The sequence below is a fragment of the Chelonoidis abingdonii genome, chromosome 2, assembly GCF_003597395.2.
Source record: "Chelonoidis abingdonii isolate Lonesome George chromosome 2, CheloAbing_2.0, whole genome shotgun sequence".
Lineage (NCBI taxonomy): Eukaryota > Metazoa > Chordata > Testudines > Testudinidae > Chelonoidis > Chelonoidis abingdonii.
The window spans coordinates 278279459-278295585 of record NC_133770.1 but is presented as its reverse complement, the minus strand read 5'-3'; the positions used below and the strand labels follow the sequence as shown (position 1 = coordinate 278295585).

Genomic DNA, 16127 nt, shown 5'->3' with positions numbered 1-16127 from the left:
GGGCCCCTCACTACAGAAAGTACATGGAGAAATTGGAGACAGTCCAGTGGAGGGCAACGAAAATGATTAGGTGGCTGGGGCACATGACTTATGAGGAGAGGCTGAGGGCTTATTTAGTCTGCAGAAGAGAAGAGTGAGGGGGGATCTGATAGCAGCCTTCAACTACCTGAAGGGGAGTTCCAAAGAGGATGGAGCTCGGCTGTTCTCAGTGGTGCCAGATGATAGAACAAGTTGCAGTGGGGGAGGTCTAGGTTGGATATTAGGAAACACTATTTCACTGAGCACTGGAATGGGTTACCTAGGGAGGTGGTATAATCTCCATCCATAGAGGTTTTTAAAGCCTGGCTTGACAAAGTCTTAGCTGGGATAATTTATTTGATGTTGGTCCTGCTTTGAGCAGGGGGTTGGACTAGATGACTTCCTGACATCTCTTCCAGCTGTAATCTTCTATGATTCTATGATAGTAAAATACAGCCCATGCCCCAGAGAGCTCATAGTCTTAATGACAAGGCAGAATGGGTGAGTGAAATAAACAAGCAGTGAAGGGAGGAGGACAGAATAAAAATATGATTATGTTTTAGCAGAGGGCAGGGCACAGTAACATGATATTGAATAAAGCTGTGTTAGAAAACAATGAACTGTTTTATTAGGTCAGCTTTCATTGTAAATGTTGTCTAGTGATTTTATAAATATGTGTTTTCACAGTGGGAGTTCCATACTTTTAATAAAACCCACAAGAGAGGAGAGCGTGTAGCTTGGCACCTAACATCGGTCCTGGATTCTCAGTTTCACTAGTTGTACTAGCTCATGAGAATTTAAGATTTTTGCTGTGGGGATTCAAATGTGGCTTTCTTGATCCCTGTAACTTTGCAGGGCCATATCCATGCAGCTGATCATTAGAACAGGGGAAAGGCTGGTTCATGTTTCATTCCTGCTTCTTGTGTTGGTGTGAAGATGAGTGGATGTCTTGTTCTTTCAAATTTTGGGGGGCAGGGGTGACCTAAGTGAGTGTCCCATCCTCCTTGCGTTGGCGGGGAGGTGGAATGTGTCTGTCTCTGTAACTTTGAGGGTCAGGGCAGTTTTAGGAAGCCAAAGCACACAGATGTGATTACCTGAATGGGAAGTTGGCCAGGATACTCATCAAGATTTGAAAACCTCACTATTATGAAACATACCCACAGCCCTATTTTCCATGTATCCAAAAAAGTGCATAGTTGATGTTACAAAATAGGAGCTGGATTCTCCTTGTACTCCTGATTTATATCAGTGTAACTCCATTACAGCTAATGGATTTGCTTTAGTGTAAGTGGGAAGGGAATCCGGCCCTCTGTGGCTGTGTATTCTGCATACTGTGCAAGTTAAGAATGACCAAGTTACAGCAAGTGAGTAATGGTTTTTATCGTGAAGAAGCACTTTAATCAGTCTTACTTTGCTTTGTCTCTCTGTGGATCATCATTTAATTGAGAGAGAAACAATTTGACTTTGCATGAGTGTAATCTCCACAGCAGCCAGTGGTACGCAGTTTGCTGGTTACTAACAGAAACATAAGCTAATTGTTTTTTCTCTCAAGGTTTTTGACAGCCTATCCCCACTCTACCTGTCAACTTTCAGTTGCTATCAAGCTGTTGACTCCCACCTCCAATGCTGGCTTCCATTGTCCACTTGTAAAATTTTCAATTAAGCCTCTTCTTGCTTATTCCCATCACACTTACAATGAGTTTCCCATGAAACTTCATTATCCTCCCTAAATATCTTCTTTGCCATGATGCACACAAACAACTTGAGACTGCTGCCTATCATGCGGACTCATATTGTCTCAGAGCATGTCAGCGCTACAGCCGCTACAGCTATGGCACTACAGTGTAGAAGAGTTTTTTCCAGCAATGTTGTCAATCCCTCTCTCTAAGGGGCAATAGGTAGGTCAATGGACCCATTCTTTTTGAAGTATTCTTCCATAGTCCTAGTCCCGTCTACACCAGAAATTTGATCAACTTAATTATAGAGCTCAGGGCACAAAACTTCGCAGCCCTGAACAACGTAGCTAGATTGATCTAATTATTAAGAGTAGACCAGGCCTCATTGTTTCCTTGTACTCCCCCATCTGTGGTCTCTTGGCTTATACTTAGATTGTAAGCTTTTTAGGGCAGGGACCCTCTTTTTGTTCTGTTTATACAACTCCTAGCACAAAGGTGTCTTGGTCCATTCCTAGGGCTCCTTGGTGCTGTGGTAATACAACAAATAAATATTAACAGTCTGCTTTATTCACCCTCTCTTCATACTTCTGTTGCTGTTAGCTTGTGACTTGCGTGTGTGCGATAGTGTTTTTATGTTAGTATGATCTAAGAATGAATGTAGAAGCCTGGAAATCAGGACACCTGGGTCTTGTTCCTGGTTCTATCACAAAGCTGCTATCTGACCTTGGCCAAGTCGTCTCTGAAATGGGGATGCCTTACCTACCTTAAAGGGCTGTTGTGAGCCTTAACTAATGGTTGTTAAAACACATGGATATCCTGGAATGAAAGGCCTCAAGAACTTAATTATAATACAGGGAAACCCCACTATAACGCGCCCCGCAATAACGTGAATTTGGATATAATGCGATCATAAGGTGGCTCTGGCTGCCCCAAGCAAAAAAAAGCAGCTAGAGCACCACAGACGCACAAAGAAGAAGAAAAAAAAACCTGGCCAGAGTGCTGCTGAAGCGCAAAAAAGAAAAGAAAAATGAAAAAAAGAGACTGGAGTGCCGCCGAAGGAAAAAAAAAAACAAAAAATGGAATGTGCCTTCCCCCACTGCCTCTTCCCTTCCTACCCCCGCTTCTTCTTTTGGCTAGAAGAGCCATTCTCCTCCCCAGCGGCTACTCGCTCTTCCTTTGCCCCTTGCACGTCTCCCCTGCTCTGCCCAAGTGTTTCCCTCTCCTGCTGTATGGCTGAACGCCCCCGCTGCTGGAGCTGCACCCTTTCAGTTACTGTTGTGGGCAGTTCACAAATGCAAGTCGTTTTCTGCCCAAGAGAAATTGACTGGCTTGAAACTGACTGTCTTGAAATAGTAAAAGCAGCAGAGAATCCTGTGGCACCTTATAGACTAACAGATGTTTTGGAGCGTGAGCTTTCGTGGGTGAATACGTCCAAAACGTCTGTTAGTCTGTAAGGTGCCACAGGATTCTCTGCTGCTTTTACAGATCCAGACTAACACGGCTAGCCCTCTGATACTTGAAATAGTAAACATCACTATACCCCGCATTTATCACGATCGAATTTTTTGGACCCCAAATCATTGTGTCATAGCGGGTTTTCACTGTGTAAGTAAGATTATTGGCACAGACATGTTTTGCCAGACATGTAGGGTGACCAGATAGCAAGTGTGAAAAATCGGGACAAGGGGTGCGGGGTAATAGGCACCTATATAAGACACAGCCCTCCAAAATTGGGACTGTCCCTATAAAATTGGGACATCTGGTCATCCTAGGAGGCAGGCTTGGGCTTCAGCTTTCTGCCCTGGCCCCCAGAGAGTCTAACACTGGCCCTGTTCTCTGTTTTATTTTGGCAGACCCCCTGAAACCTGCTCTTGGGTCCCCCAGAGGGCCCCGGGCCTCTGCTTGAGAACTGCTGATTTGCACCAATGCAAAATGCTAATATTCTGATTTTGTAGCATTTTTGCATCCACTTTACACTCATTTTATATTAGTGTAAATAACTACAGGTGCAGGGCAATGAACTGGCCCTCCAAGTCTCTGTAAAACATTGCACTAGATAAATGTTACATCAGAATAAATGACCCGCTGTGTCCATAAAAGGAAAGCGTGTGTGAATTACAGACTCAGTTACAGATAATGGTGGGGGCTGTTATTGCTGGAATTGTTCTACTGGAATCTACACATACAACCCCAGCTATTCTTAACTCCTTATGGCCACTTAACTCCGCTCATGTTTTCACACACACATACACAGTTCACATACTGCCTTTTTCTTTGATTGCGATCACAATATGAGAGAGTTAGACTGACATTATTATATCTGCTCACACAAGGGATTGGAATACTTAGCACTTACCTAGGGCTTTTTTGTAGTGTATTTACAAAGGAGGATAAGTATCTGTGATGGGTTGGACCCCCCTTTTGGGATGCCACCAGATATGCTGGGGTCCCACTGAGCCTACCTGTCCCACCAACCCAGGTTGCCCTTATACTGATGCTGCTGTGATAGGCTCTTAAGCCCTTTTCCAGCATACACGCAGGTAGAGACACGCAGCTGCAGAATCACACAGAGTCTGTGATTAACGCTCTGTGGGAGGACTCAACTAGGGGATTTACCCACCGCTCATGTGCATACCTCCTTTGGGGTATAAACCCCAAAACAATATTGTCTTGCGCTGTATAGAGAGAACTGTACAATGCAAGCTCATAAAAATCCCCCCTCCCCCGATATGAATTGCACAAGCTGGATTTTGGAATAAATAAGAAATAAGTTTAACTACAAAAAGTAAATTTTAAATGATTATAAGTGATAGCAAACAGAATTAAGCAGATTACTGAGAAAATAAAACAAAACACCCAACCCTAGCTTGATTCACTAAAGAAACAGTTTACAAATCATAATTTCTCACTCTAAACATCGTTTTAGGTGGTTTACAGAGTTTCCGCAGCTTAGAGTTCCAGTTATTTCTCTTCACAGGCTAGACCCCTGCCTCAGCCTGGACTCAGCCCTTGCTTTTCCCCAGCTTAGTTCCTTTGTCTCTTCAGGTGCTTTTAGCAGTCTTCCTTCTTGGGCGAGGAGGCAGTGGAGAAGAGCTTTGATTGACTCCCTTCTCAGCCTTAAATAAGATTTACATAAGGTGGGAATGCTTTGTTTCCAGTGGAATAATACCAGCAGTGTCCAAGGTGGTACTGTGTACCAGGTGGCATCAAGACACGACCTTGCAGTGTCAAAGCAGCTGCTCAGGAAGGTGGGGAAATTAGTATCTTCAAGGTTCTATTGTCCTCCTTAAATGGCCCATTGAGGCTGATTGCCTAATGTCTGGCTGGTGTTCCCCCAAGTACACACACAGTTGTAATTGTTACGTAGTCAATATTTCTAACTTCAGGTACAGAAATGATACATGCGTACAAATAGGATAATCATATTCAGTAAATCATAACCTTTTCAATGATACTTCACATGACTCATCTTGCATAAAACAGATCTTAGTTATGCCATATTCATATCATAAGCATATTTCTATGAAGAATATGGGTGTGATGTGACAGTATCATTAGCCCCATTTTATAGATGTTGGGACTGAGGCACAGAAAAGTGAAATTACTTGTCCCAAGTCACAGCATGTCAGTGGCAGAGCTGACTCCCAGGCTACTGCTCTTTCCACTGGACGGTGCTGCCAGGAATTTAACCCTAGGCAATTTTGTGATTTTTTTTTTCTTTCAGATGTTCCTTTCTTCTTCTTACTGCTTTTATTTAACCTATTTTGCACAGCCCATTAGTGATCTCTTAAGATAAAAGGACAAGTGCCTCCACAAAAAGAGTGTAAAATTAAAAGAATTGGAGTGTGGTCTTGTAGTAAGCTCTTTATGGCAGGTAGTCGACTAATAAGACAGTCTTCTTGGAGACTATATCCTCATTCTTCTGCTTTCCTCAGCAGTTTTATGGATGCTTCTGGAGTACCGTTCTTCACCCCAGTGTCTTGTGACATTGCTGCCTGATTTATCTTAATTGAGGCCCTATTTTCCCACCACAGAATTCATATAACTCCCACTGAAGCCAGTGGAGGTTATATGCGTGCTTTGGCATGAGATTCTGTCCCCCTATTCTCTAAGATTTTCCTTGAATAAAGTGATGGTACTATGCACTGTACAGTAGTATAGTCACACTTAGTGGAGATTCACCACAAACTGCACACACTATATTCTGTGAACTTGGCAATGGTTTTAGGATAGCTGTAACTTCTGTGAGAGATTTTTAAAGTATTTTTTTCATTAAAACACACATATTTCCCCTCTCTCCCTTGACAGCTAGTTGCTTCAAGAAGCTGTGCTCTAGGTTCTCACTCCAAACACATATGGGAGGCAACGTGAACAGGCTTTGTATATCAGGAAGCTTCAGTCCAGAGTACAGGCAAGATCCTGCAGTATCTGATTTTGTTCTGTTATGTGACACTAACCTCACTGTGACAAATTCACTCCACTGTTCCTTGGTTTTTCAAATAACCGACCTCACCAGTACTTGAAACAGTTTGGTTCATTGGTTCAGTACTTAAGCCAGGTACCCATAGTAATGAGGGTTGGACTGGATATCACTGTCTCAGCATTCAGCACTACTATGACTAGAGCATGAGAAGGGAAGAAAAGAGTTTTGTGCAAAGGGGAAAAAAAATTGCTTAATGTCTGTAGATATTTTTATTTAAAATTGATGTCTTTCATTACCCACTCCAGATAAAGTAAATGGTTAGTTTGGACTTGTAGATCACTCAGTGTCAGTACACGTTTTTATTGCAGGACAAAATTCTACCCTAGCTGGGGATTTCAGTCCAGTTTCCAATTAACAGGTATCTTACATCGTACAAATCCTCAACTTAACTGGCATTAGTTGCAAGTCAGCAAGAAACTGTTAAATATTGAGCACAATTAGCATTCTTTTGACAATCATGGAACCACAGAGTGTTCAGATGGAAAAGGCCTAGATTATCTCACTCTATGACATTGTTCTGGTCCAGATTTAATTATGTCAGATAATGAGGCTTCCATGACTTTCCCTAGGAAATTATTCCTCTGTCTAATAGGTTGGACTTTGGGGACTTTTCCCTGGAAATGAAACCTAAATTTTCCATTTCTTAATTTCAACAATTTATTCCTAATTAAGTCCCCTGGTACTAGAGCTGGAATTGAACTGGCACAATCCTAACAGCACTTGTTGCCAATGGAGCCACCTGGGAAGTCAGAGGAAAACATTATATGTTGCAGTAGCATGGGGATTGAGATCTTGGGACACTATGGCCTTCTTTACACTGGAGGAAATGCACCAAAATATTCCACTGACCCAAGCAGGCTGCACAGGGGTAACTGAGAAAAGAAATTGGCCTAATGATTGAATGCTGTGCTGACTGTATACCCGTCAAAATCTGGATTCAGTGGGAGTAATTCTGTTCTCAGTTGCAGCGGCATAAATTCAGAGTAGTTCTGCTGACTTCAGGAACTCTGTTGATTCCACTCATTGTTAATTGCAATGAAGTTATCATTCCCTTTAATTTGAGTAACAGACTCCTGAATCTGATTCATAAGAGAGTGTACAGAGTGTAAATCTATGCAAAATTTGGCCGTAAGATGATGTAGGAGGGGAAAATCCTCAAGTGATTTGGCAAAAGGTGGTTCTTAGAAAACAAACACTCCTTTCCAGTGAGATCTTATCAAATACATAATTAATATAGTATACTGGGTATTTGTCTTAGATATCTGCCCCTCTATAAAATAAAAGCTCTGGAATTTGGGGGCGGGGGAGTGAATGTTCTTTTTATTGCAACGTTGCAGCATTTAGAGGTTTCGAGTTTTATGTCGAACCCATGTTTTTGTAAGTAGGAAAAGGCACGCTGGGAGATATTCCTTGCCTCACTGGAACTCTGCAAGAGAGAGAAAATTACCCTTTTATTATAAGGTTTGCCAAATGATCTCTGAGAAAATGTGATATCATTCATATACATTGCCAATCTGGAGAGATACCGCACATCTTGGCAGCCATCTAGAGCTAACATATAATTCCTTTGGGTTGGTATGGGCTTTATCAGAAATAGTTCCATATGCAGTATTTACATAACTGTGGTGGAGTGTGAGAGTAAACACAGCTGTGGCATTGCCCTAAATATTTCTGTTCAATGGGGAATTAAAAGAGAACTTTATCACCACACTGCAGATAAACATAATTCAGCAGGAGTTGGTCAGTTCAGCCAGGGAGCCAATTAAAGCTACAAAGACTGGACTGCTGGAAACATTTAAGCACTTTAGAGTTTCACTTTACTAAGATCATCAGTATTTCTTCTCAGAAAATATGAAAATACCATGAGTCAGCAAATAGCTGTTAACACAAAGCATTTCCCAATAGGATTTGTGAATGTATCGAGTACACTCTGTAAGAGACAAGGAGGGATAGGCAGTGAAGTTATAATGCTTTTGAACTCTGAGCACAGGAGAAGTGACTTGGTAACACTCTATGAGGGAAACTTGCACAATGACTAATCTGAAAATTCCACCCAGCTCAACATTTTTTTTCACTGAAAAAAGCACATCTGAGTTGACTGAAACATTTTGCAAATTCATGTCTGTTTTGGCTCCTTGTTTTTGGTCAAAATGAAAAAATGACTTCAGAAATATCTAAATGAATTGTTTTGATTTTTTTCATGCTAGGTTCACAAGAGGATTTAGGCACCATTCAGAAAAGAGGAGGAGGTCGGGGGGGTGACCTTATAAAATCTAACCTAGTGGTTAAAGCACTCACCTGGGATGTGGGAGACCCAGGCTTGAATTCCTATTCTGGAACAAGGACTTGAACCCAGGTGAGTGCCTTAATCCCAGTGCCATTGGCTACTCTGGGATGGGTCTCCTGCTGAAGAGGTTCCATTTTGCAGAATCATAGAATCACAGAATATCAGGGTTGGAAGGGATCTCAAGAGGTCCTCTAGTTCAACCCCCTGCTCAAAGCAGGACCAATTCCCAACTAAATCATCCAGCCAGGGCTTTGTCAAGCCTGACCTTAAAAATCTCTAAGGAAGGAGATTCCACCACCTCCCTAGGTAACCCTCCTATCAATCAAAAGACTGGAAAGGACTTTGAGAGGTTGTCCAGTCCCCTTCACTCATGGCAGGACTAAGTATTATCTAGACCATTCCTGAGAGGTGTTTGTCTAACCTGCTCTTAACAGTCTCCAATGATGGAGATTCCGCAACCTCCCTAGGTAGTTTATTCCAGTGCTTAACCACCCTGACAGGAAGTTTTTCCTAATGTTCAAACCTAAACCTCCCTTGCTGCAATTTAAGCCCATTGCTTCTTGTCCAATCCTCAGAGGTTAAGAGGAGGGATTTTTCTCCCTCCTCCTTGTGACAACCTTTCATGTACTTGAAAATTGTTATCATGTCCCCTCCGTCTTGTCTTTTCCAGACTAAACAAACCCAATATTTTTCAATCTTCCCTCATAGGTCATGTTTTCTAGATCTTTAATCATTTCTCTTGCTCTTCTCTAGACTTTTTCCCAATTTGTCCACATCTTTCCAGAAATGTGGTGTCCAGAATTGGACACAATTCTCCAGTTGAGGTCTAATCAGCACCGAGTAGAGCGGAAGAATTACTTCTTGTGTCTTGCTTACAACACTCCTGCTCATACATCCCAGAATGTGTTTGCTTTTTTTGCAATAGTGTTACACTGACTCATATTTAGCTTGTGATACACTATTGACCCCCAGATCCTTTTCCACAGTACTCCTTCCTAGGCAGTCATTTCTCATTCTGTATGTGTGCAACTGATTGTTCCTTCCTAAGTGGAGTACTTTGCATTTGTCCTTATTGAATTTCATTCTATTTACTTCAGACCATTTCTCCACTTTGTCCAGATCATTTTGAATTATAATTCTATCCTCCAAAGCACTTGCAACCCATCCCAGCTTGGTATTGTCCACAAACTTTATATGTGTACTCTCTATCATTGATGAAGATATTGCACAAAACCGTGTCCAGAACTGATCCCTGTGGGACTCCCCTTGTTACGCTTTTGCAGCATGACTGTGAACCACTGAGACTACTCTCTTGGAATGGTTTTCCAACCAGTTTTCCATCCACCTTATAGTAGCTTCAGCTAGGTTGCATTTTCCTAGTTTGTTTATGAGCAGGTCATGCGAGACTGTATCAAAAGCTTTATTAATGTCAAGATATACCACATGTACTGCTCATCTGCTATCCACAAGGCTTGTTACCCTATCAAAGAAAGCTATCAGGTTGGTTTGACATGATTTGTTCTTGACAAATCCATGCTGACTGTTACTTATCACTTTATTATCTTCTAAATGTTTGCAAATTGATTCGTTAATTATTTACCCCATTATCTTTCTGAGTACAGAAGTTAAGCTGACTGGTCTGTAATCCCCAGTTGTCCTTATTTCCCTTTTAATAGATTGGATAATACTTGAACAGTCATGGGGTCAGAGTGAGAACGACACTAGTCTGGTGAGTAGGGCATCCACGTGGAAAGAACACCTGGGTTCCAGTCACTGCTCCAGAGTAGTGTTTGAAACCTAGATCTTTCACATCCCAAGGGAGTGCCCTAACCAATGGGCTAAAAGTTATTGGGGGAGAGGGGCACCTCCTTCTCGGTGTGTTTTTTTTGTGAGAAAGGGCTTAGGTGCCTAGCAGCAGGAGAAGGGGTAGGGTTGTAAACCTCTCCCTCCTCTATGAATGTAACCCCTCGTTTTCTTTGTTTTAAAAAAGAAAGGGTTAAAAATGCACAGAAACTAAATGAAATTTCTCTCACTTGCTGAAAATTCAGAAAAAATATCAGTTTTGGTTCAACCTAGCCAGTTTATTTTATTGTTTATTATTATTATTATTATTATTATTTTATTTTATTTTGGAACTGCCAGCAAACCAAAAAAAAAAAATTCAGTTATTTACACAGCTTTTATAATGACCCTCATTCAGGCTAGCTGCAAGATTTGATCTCTGGACTTTCTGCATAAAATGGACTTTCCCTGCTGACTGAGCAAAAGGATTAAATAGTTGGTAGCTATAGTAGACTCTCATCTTATGTGGACTGGCCACAAGGGAGAAGGGAGGGGCGCTACACTTGCATTGTTACTTCCCATGCTGAATCTTTTCTGTGGATAGAAGGGCTCAGTTGTCATTACTGTCAACACATCATCTTTCCTCAGTTCTAAAATCACTTTAAAATACAGTATATATTGTTCCATCTTCCTGTCATGTGGTGAAGAGTAATGTAGCCATTTGCAGTTGTTAGTACATCACTATCAAGCTTTGGTGTCTAGCAGGCAATTACAAGAAACCGGGTGTAATCATCTTTCCTAAAAATAATCCGTATCAAAAAATCATATACAGATGATACTTTGCAAATTTTTCTATTAAATGTATTGCATAATTCCAAATTGTAACAGGATTTGATTATTTTGATTCAATTAAAGGAATTTATTGGGGATAAACCCTCTAAATGCTCATGATGGTTAGGATAAAAAGAACTAAATTGATGTATTTTGCCAAGAAACTGAAGGACTCTATTGATATATTGTTGTATTTGTATCTTGACACAGCTGATGAGAGGGAAAAGGAATATGGCTATTTTAGACATACACTTTAAATAGATGCAGCCAAGGAAAATACACTCTGGGGGGGCAAACGTAGCAAGTTATATGTTTGTGTGTTTAAAATAGCTATTTATTAAAGTGACACACATCATTCAGGCTGCTAATTCAAAATGGCAAGGATTCATGTTATCATTTGGAAGTTATTTAGCCATGGAGAATTTATTTTTAAACCAAACATTGCTGCAAATTAATTTAAAAAGAACCAAACACCAAACTTGCCGTCAATTTCATTGTAACTGAAAACAGTCTCTTATTACAGTGCTTGTACAATGTTTTGTTTGTAACACAGTACATTTGGGGTTCTTTTAAAGATATTGTCATATAATACTCTTGCAAAGAGCATTGTTTCACAAAATCAAGCCGAACATTAACTTTTGTTACAAGTAGCGCAATACAAGTCTTTTCCCCACATAATACTTTTCCTTAGAAGAATTATTAAAATGGAGGACAGTGTGGCTTAGTGGTGAGAGCACTGGGTCTGTTTTCCTCGCCGGCAAAGTCCTCGAGACTCTGCCAGTTTAAACTTTGCCTTGCAGGTAAGAATCCGTGAAACTGAGTTCCCCAGAGATGTGTCTCTGCTGTGTCCATTCCTTCTCTCTGTGGCACTCACAGAAATTAAGTTCATTGCCTCCAAAGATAGTGTATGCTCCAGCTGATTAGGTTAGCTGAAGACTTACACTTACTTCAGTATAAAACAGCACTGAGATGGTAAGCTGGGCCACGCTTTAACTTATTCAGGCTCTGATGGGAGGCATTAAAAGTGGCCCACAAAGTTAACTGAAAAATGCATGTGCATGCACACAGTACCCCACCAATCCATATCTAAGGCCCTGTCCACGCTGAGAGCAGAGCTGTATGAGAGACAGCCCGCATTAAAAGCAGTTGTTGCTAGTAATGTTTTTGGCACAGTTCCCATGACCAGCATGGAGAGGAAATTTCTTGTTTGCCAAAAACTGTTTTAAACTGTACTTTGAAACTACAGGTGGCAACCCACATTATGGTTTGTGGGGCATGGTTCTCAGGAAAAGGTACCCATCTCCATGCTAGTCAGGGAAACCGTAACAGGACTCTGCTAGCAAGAACCATTGTTTGATATGGTTATAGCTAACACATTCCCATTCTGTGTGAACAGGGTCTAAAGGGAGCATTCGGAACATTTTTTACTTTACTTCCCACGAAATCTGAATCAGCGTGGCCTGCTGGTTCCTGCTTGTTGGTGACATCAAGCTCACAGTGAAACTCTGTTTAAGTCACCTTATATAGGATCAGGTAGTGGGATTTTTATTTCTTTGTTGCACTATTGTGTAGGGTTTATAACAGGTGTATTAATCATTGCAGAAAAATCTGTAATACTGGAAAAAGAAGGGAGTTGCCTAACCCTTATCGATACACTCTAGTCTCCATCAGGGTTTCATGGAGGGTGTCATGTCACCAGCATAATGCTTGCTGGGGCATCGCATCGGGCAGGAGATGGTGATCCACAGCAGGCTGGAAATTCATGGGACCTGAAAAACAACAACATATGTTTTAAGTAACAAATGATGTCCCTTCTAACCTAGCCACTCCGCTCTTGGAACTCCCACTGAAGTTCCAAGTATGAGACAGGGTCTTGCCCTGCAAGTCACCTTTAAGGATCAGTATTTCAAAGGAGCAACAACTACTAACCTCACCAGAGCTGAAATCCTTAAGGTGAATGCTATTAAATTCAACAACAGTAAAGGTAAGTTTAGTTTAAGGCCTTGCCAATGTCCTCTTAGCTCAGTTGCTTTATTGTAAAACAGCGTAGTATATTTAGTCAATTAATTACCCCAAGTTTTTGGGAGCGAAAGTAATATTTTTCCTCCTGTTTTTCTAGGCTTCTTGAAGTCCATTCACCCGATGCCAAGCACACTGTGGTTCTAAGGAGTAAGGATTCAGCCACAGCCCAGGCCTGGTTCAATGCTATCCACTCCAGTGTGAGTGATCTTATTCCCAGGGTGATTTCAGAGGTGAAAGACCAGCTGGGTAAAAGTGGGATCGCTGGAAGTCGAGAGATTAGGCATCTAGGCTGGCTTGCAGAAAAGGTAATGAACATATTTTCTTTTTCATTTCAAAGCCGTATGTGTGTCTGGAAGTAGAGGCTGAATCAGATATTTGTTTTTATTTAGCTTTTACGAAGGCCTCTGATTGTGCCTGCTGTGACCTGTTGTATCTTATCTAACTCAGTGGTTCCCAGACACTCTGCTTCTTCAGACCATTTAGTAACCAGATTCTCTGAGGGGCCTGCCTCCCATATGCTTGGCTCTCAAAAGTTAAAAGCTGCATACATTAAGAAGACCTTTGGTGGTTCGTGGGTCGCAGTTTGAGAACCACTGGTGTAATGAGAAAACAATCCAGGCATGCACAGGAACAGGTCCAACATTATTTCAGTGCCAGAGCTCCAGAAATCTACTTTACACTCTAATAGTTTGTGTTCTCTGATGGTTCCACTAGCAGTGCTGGGCTATAGATTTTTACAGTGTCCTTAAAAAGACACACGATTTCATCAGCAGCACATGTGGGTGTATTAATGTGCTTCATAATGAGGCAAAGGATGCAAAAATTTTCAGATACCTTTCCCAGCTCCATCCAAGCTTAGAAAAGCCACTAAAAGTCCGTGATCGTTAACCCTGCTGTTTATGTTAAGGTGAAGCTCACCCTGTAGAGAGCCAGCCTGAGGCCTATATACCACATAAAATTCTGGGTTGAATTTCACCATAATAGAATAGGGCCCTTTGTTAAAACTGCTGAACCTCATTAATGAATTTTAACTTTGAAATTTACAGTTGGCAGCTTTGGGGTCATCAGGGCAGCCTCCATTTTCCCCACTCATTTTTATAAGCTCTTTGAACACAGAATATGTTTGGCTTCTCATTGTTTCCAAATCATCTCCTCGAAGAAGAGGCAAAACACCAATAGTTATTGGGCATGAAAAGTTTTATTCTCATCTGTGAGTATGTAGCTCCATTCTGAAGGCATGCACCTCTACATGCTCAGCCTGTATTCTTCAGAGCAGGAGACTATCTCCCAGTCCTAGGTGAATGTAGCTGTTCTGCATTAGAATATTTACACACCTTGCAATGGTATATCGATAGGCTTAAAGTAAATATCCATGTTAAAGATGACCAGGTTAAAAGGTCACTTTAAAGCATCATATTTTGCATGTTCTCAGAATACATTGCAGAATGCCTTTCCTTATTCAAGCGTTTGTGATCAGCATCACCACAAAGCAGGATTAAAATAAAGGAGAGTTGTGAAATTGCAAACAGTTCCTTAGCAGCACAGCAGGTCTGCAGTACAGCACACTGTGGATGTGCTAGCATTTAAATAAAGAAGAGATGAGCATACATTCTGAAAATACACTGACATTTTATGCAGTGATACTGGCACAAAATAGCGTCTATATTCCACCCTAAAGTGGGAGCTGCATTTCCACTGGTGGGCAATTGATTTCTCTTGTCATTGAATCCTTTTGTGAATCCTTCAGGATCAAAGGTGCCGTGTAAATGCAGCTTGTTCTTATTCTCATTAAAATTATTACTGAGTGTATATATTTATAAACTGAACCCAGAGTTTCCTCATTCAGAAGGATAAGCATCTGCCGTCTGCCCTCTTCCTCACAATCACCGTATAATCTGCATTACATGTGGTCCCTTCGCTTTCTTCCTGTCTTGTGATGGGGTGTTCACCCCCCACAAGCTCTAGACAGGTTAATGTGGGCAAGGAGCAGCAAATTCTTTAGATGCTGCACCTTGAGGGGAGCCAGGTACTGATAGGGCCTAACAGTAGATGGAATCCAGCTGGGGGAGGAGCTGGGAGAGCCAGAAAATGAGAGCAGGAAGAGTCTGCAGTCACTTACCAGAGGTAAAGGAACTTGACCGGGGACAAGGAGGAGAGTAAGCTGTGGGGTCCTTCCCTGGATTTGGGAAACTTACGAGAGACCTAGAGGAGTGAAGTAGCCACAGAGAGCAGAAGAAGCTCCAGGGGTATACCCAGAGATAGGCAAGGAGATAGAGAGGTGGGGAACGAAGGAGCCTGGGTGGAAACAGCAACAGGGTCTGAGATTGAGCAGACAGAGGTTGCTAGTCATCAGGTCCCTGGGTTGGAACCCAGAGTAGCAGATGAGCCCAGGTTCTTCGAGTGGTTGTTCATGTCCATTCAAAGTAGGTGTGCGCGCGCCGCGTGCATGCCAGCCAGAAGATTTTCCCCTAGCAGTGTCCGTAGGGTCGGCCCTGGCACCCCCTGGAGTGGCACCACTACGGCGCCCTATAAAGGGGTCCGCCGACCCTCCACCTCCTCAGTTCCTTCTTACCACCGGTGATGGCTAGCTGAAACGTCTCTTGCGCATAGCAAGTTAGCAATGTCCTATCCTTGTGTATATTCTGTGTATATAGTTATGTTATAGTTAGTTTACTTAAGTCATTGTATATAGTTCTTGGTAGTTGGGGGATCCCCCCCCCAAGTTTTCATCGCTCGCTGGGGCATGCCCAGGTCCCCTGGGTTTAAACTCTGCAAGGACTGTGGGAAATTCATGCCCAAGAGTGACCTGCACTCTGCTTGTTTGAGGTGCCTCGGAGAGAGCCACCAAAAGGACCGGTGCTCTATCTGCAGAGGCTTCCGCCTGAGAACTCTCAAAGACAGAACTCAAAGACTTAGAGTCCTCCTGATGGAGGCTGCCCTGCAGCCACCCTCGGACCTGGAACTGGTCGAGGCGGTACCTAGTACATCTTCCTCAGTGTGGAGCGCCCCGGCACTGGCATCTGGACTT

At 42.1% G+C, this 16127-nt stretch overlaps 2 protein-coding genes across 2 annotated transcripts in view; one reads left to right on the top strand and one right to left on the bottom strand.

Moving 5' to 3' along the window:
* The window catches only part of MTBP (MDM2 binding protein), a 321748-nt gene that overhangs the window by 169726 nt on the left and 135895 nt on the right, over positions 1 to 16127 (bottom strand). The gene's annotated exons all lie outside the window — the stretch shown is intronic.
* The window catches only part of SNTB1 (syntrophin beta 1), a 167012-nt gene that overhangs the window by 79218 nt on the left and 71667 nt on the right, over positions 1 to 16127 (top strand). Inside the window, 1 exon segment of the mRNA XM_032777235.2 lies at positions 13197 to 13404. Coding sequence (XP_032633126.1) covers positions 13197 to 13404 — 208 coding nt within the window.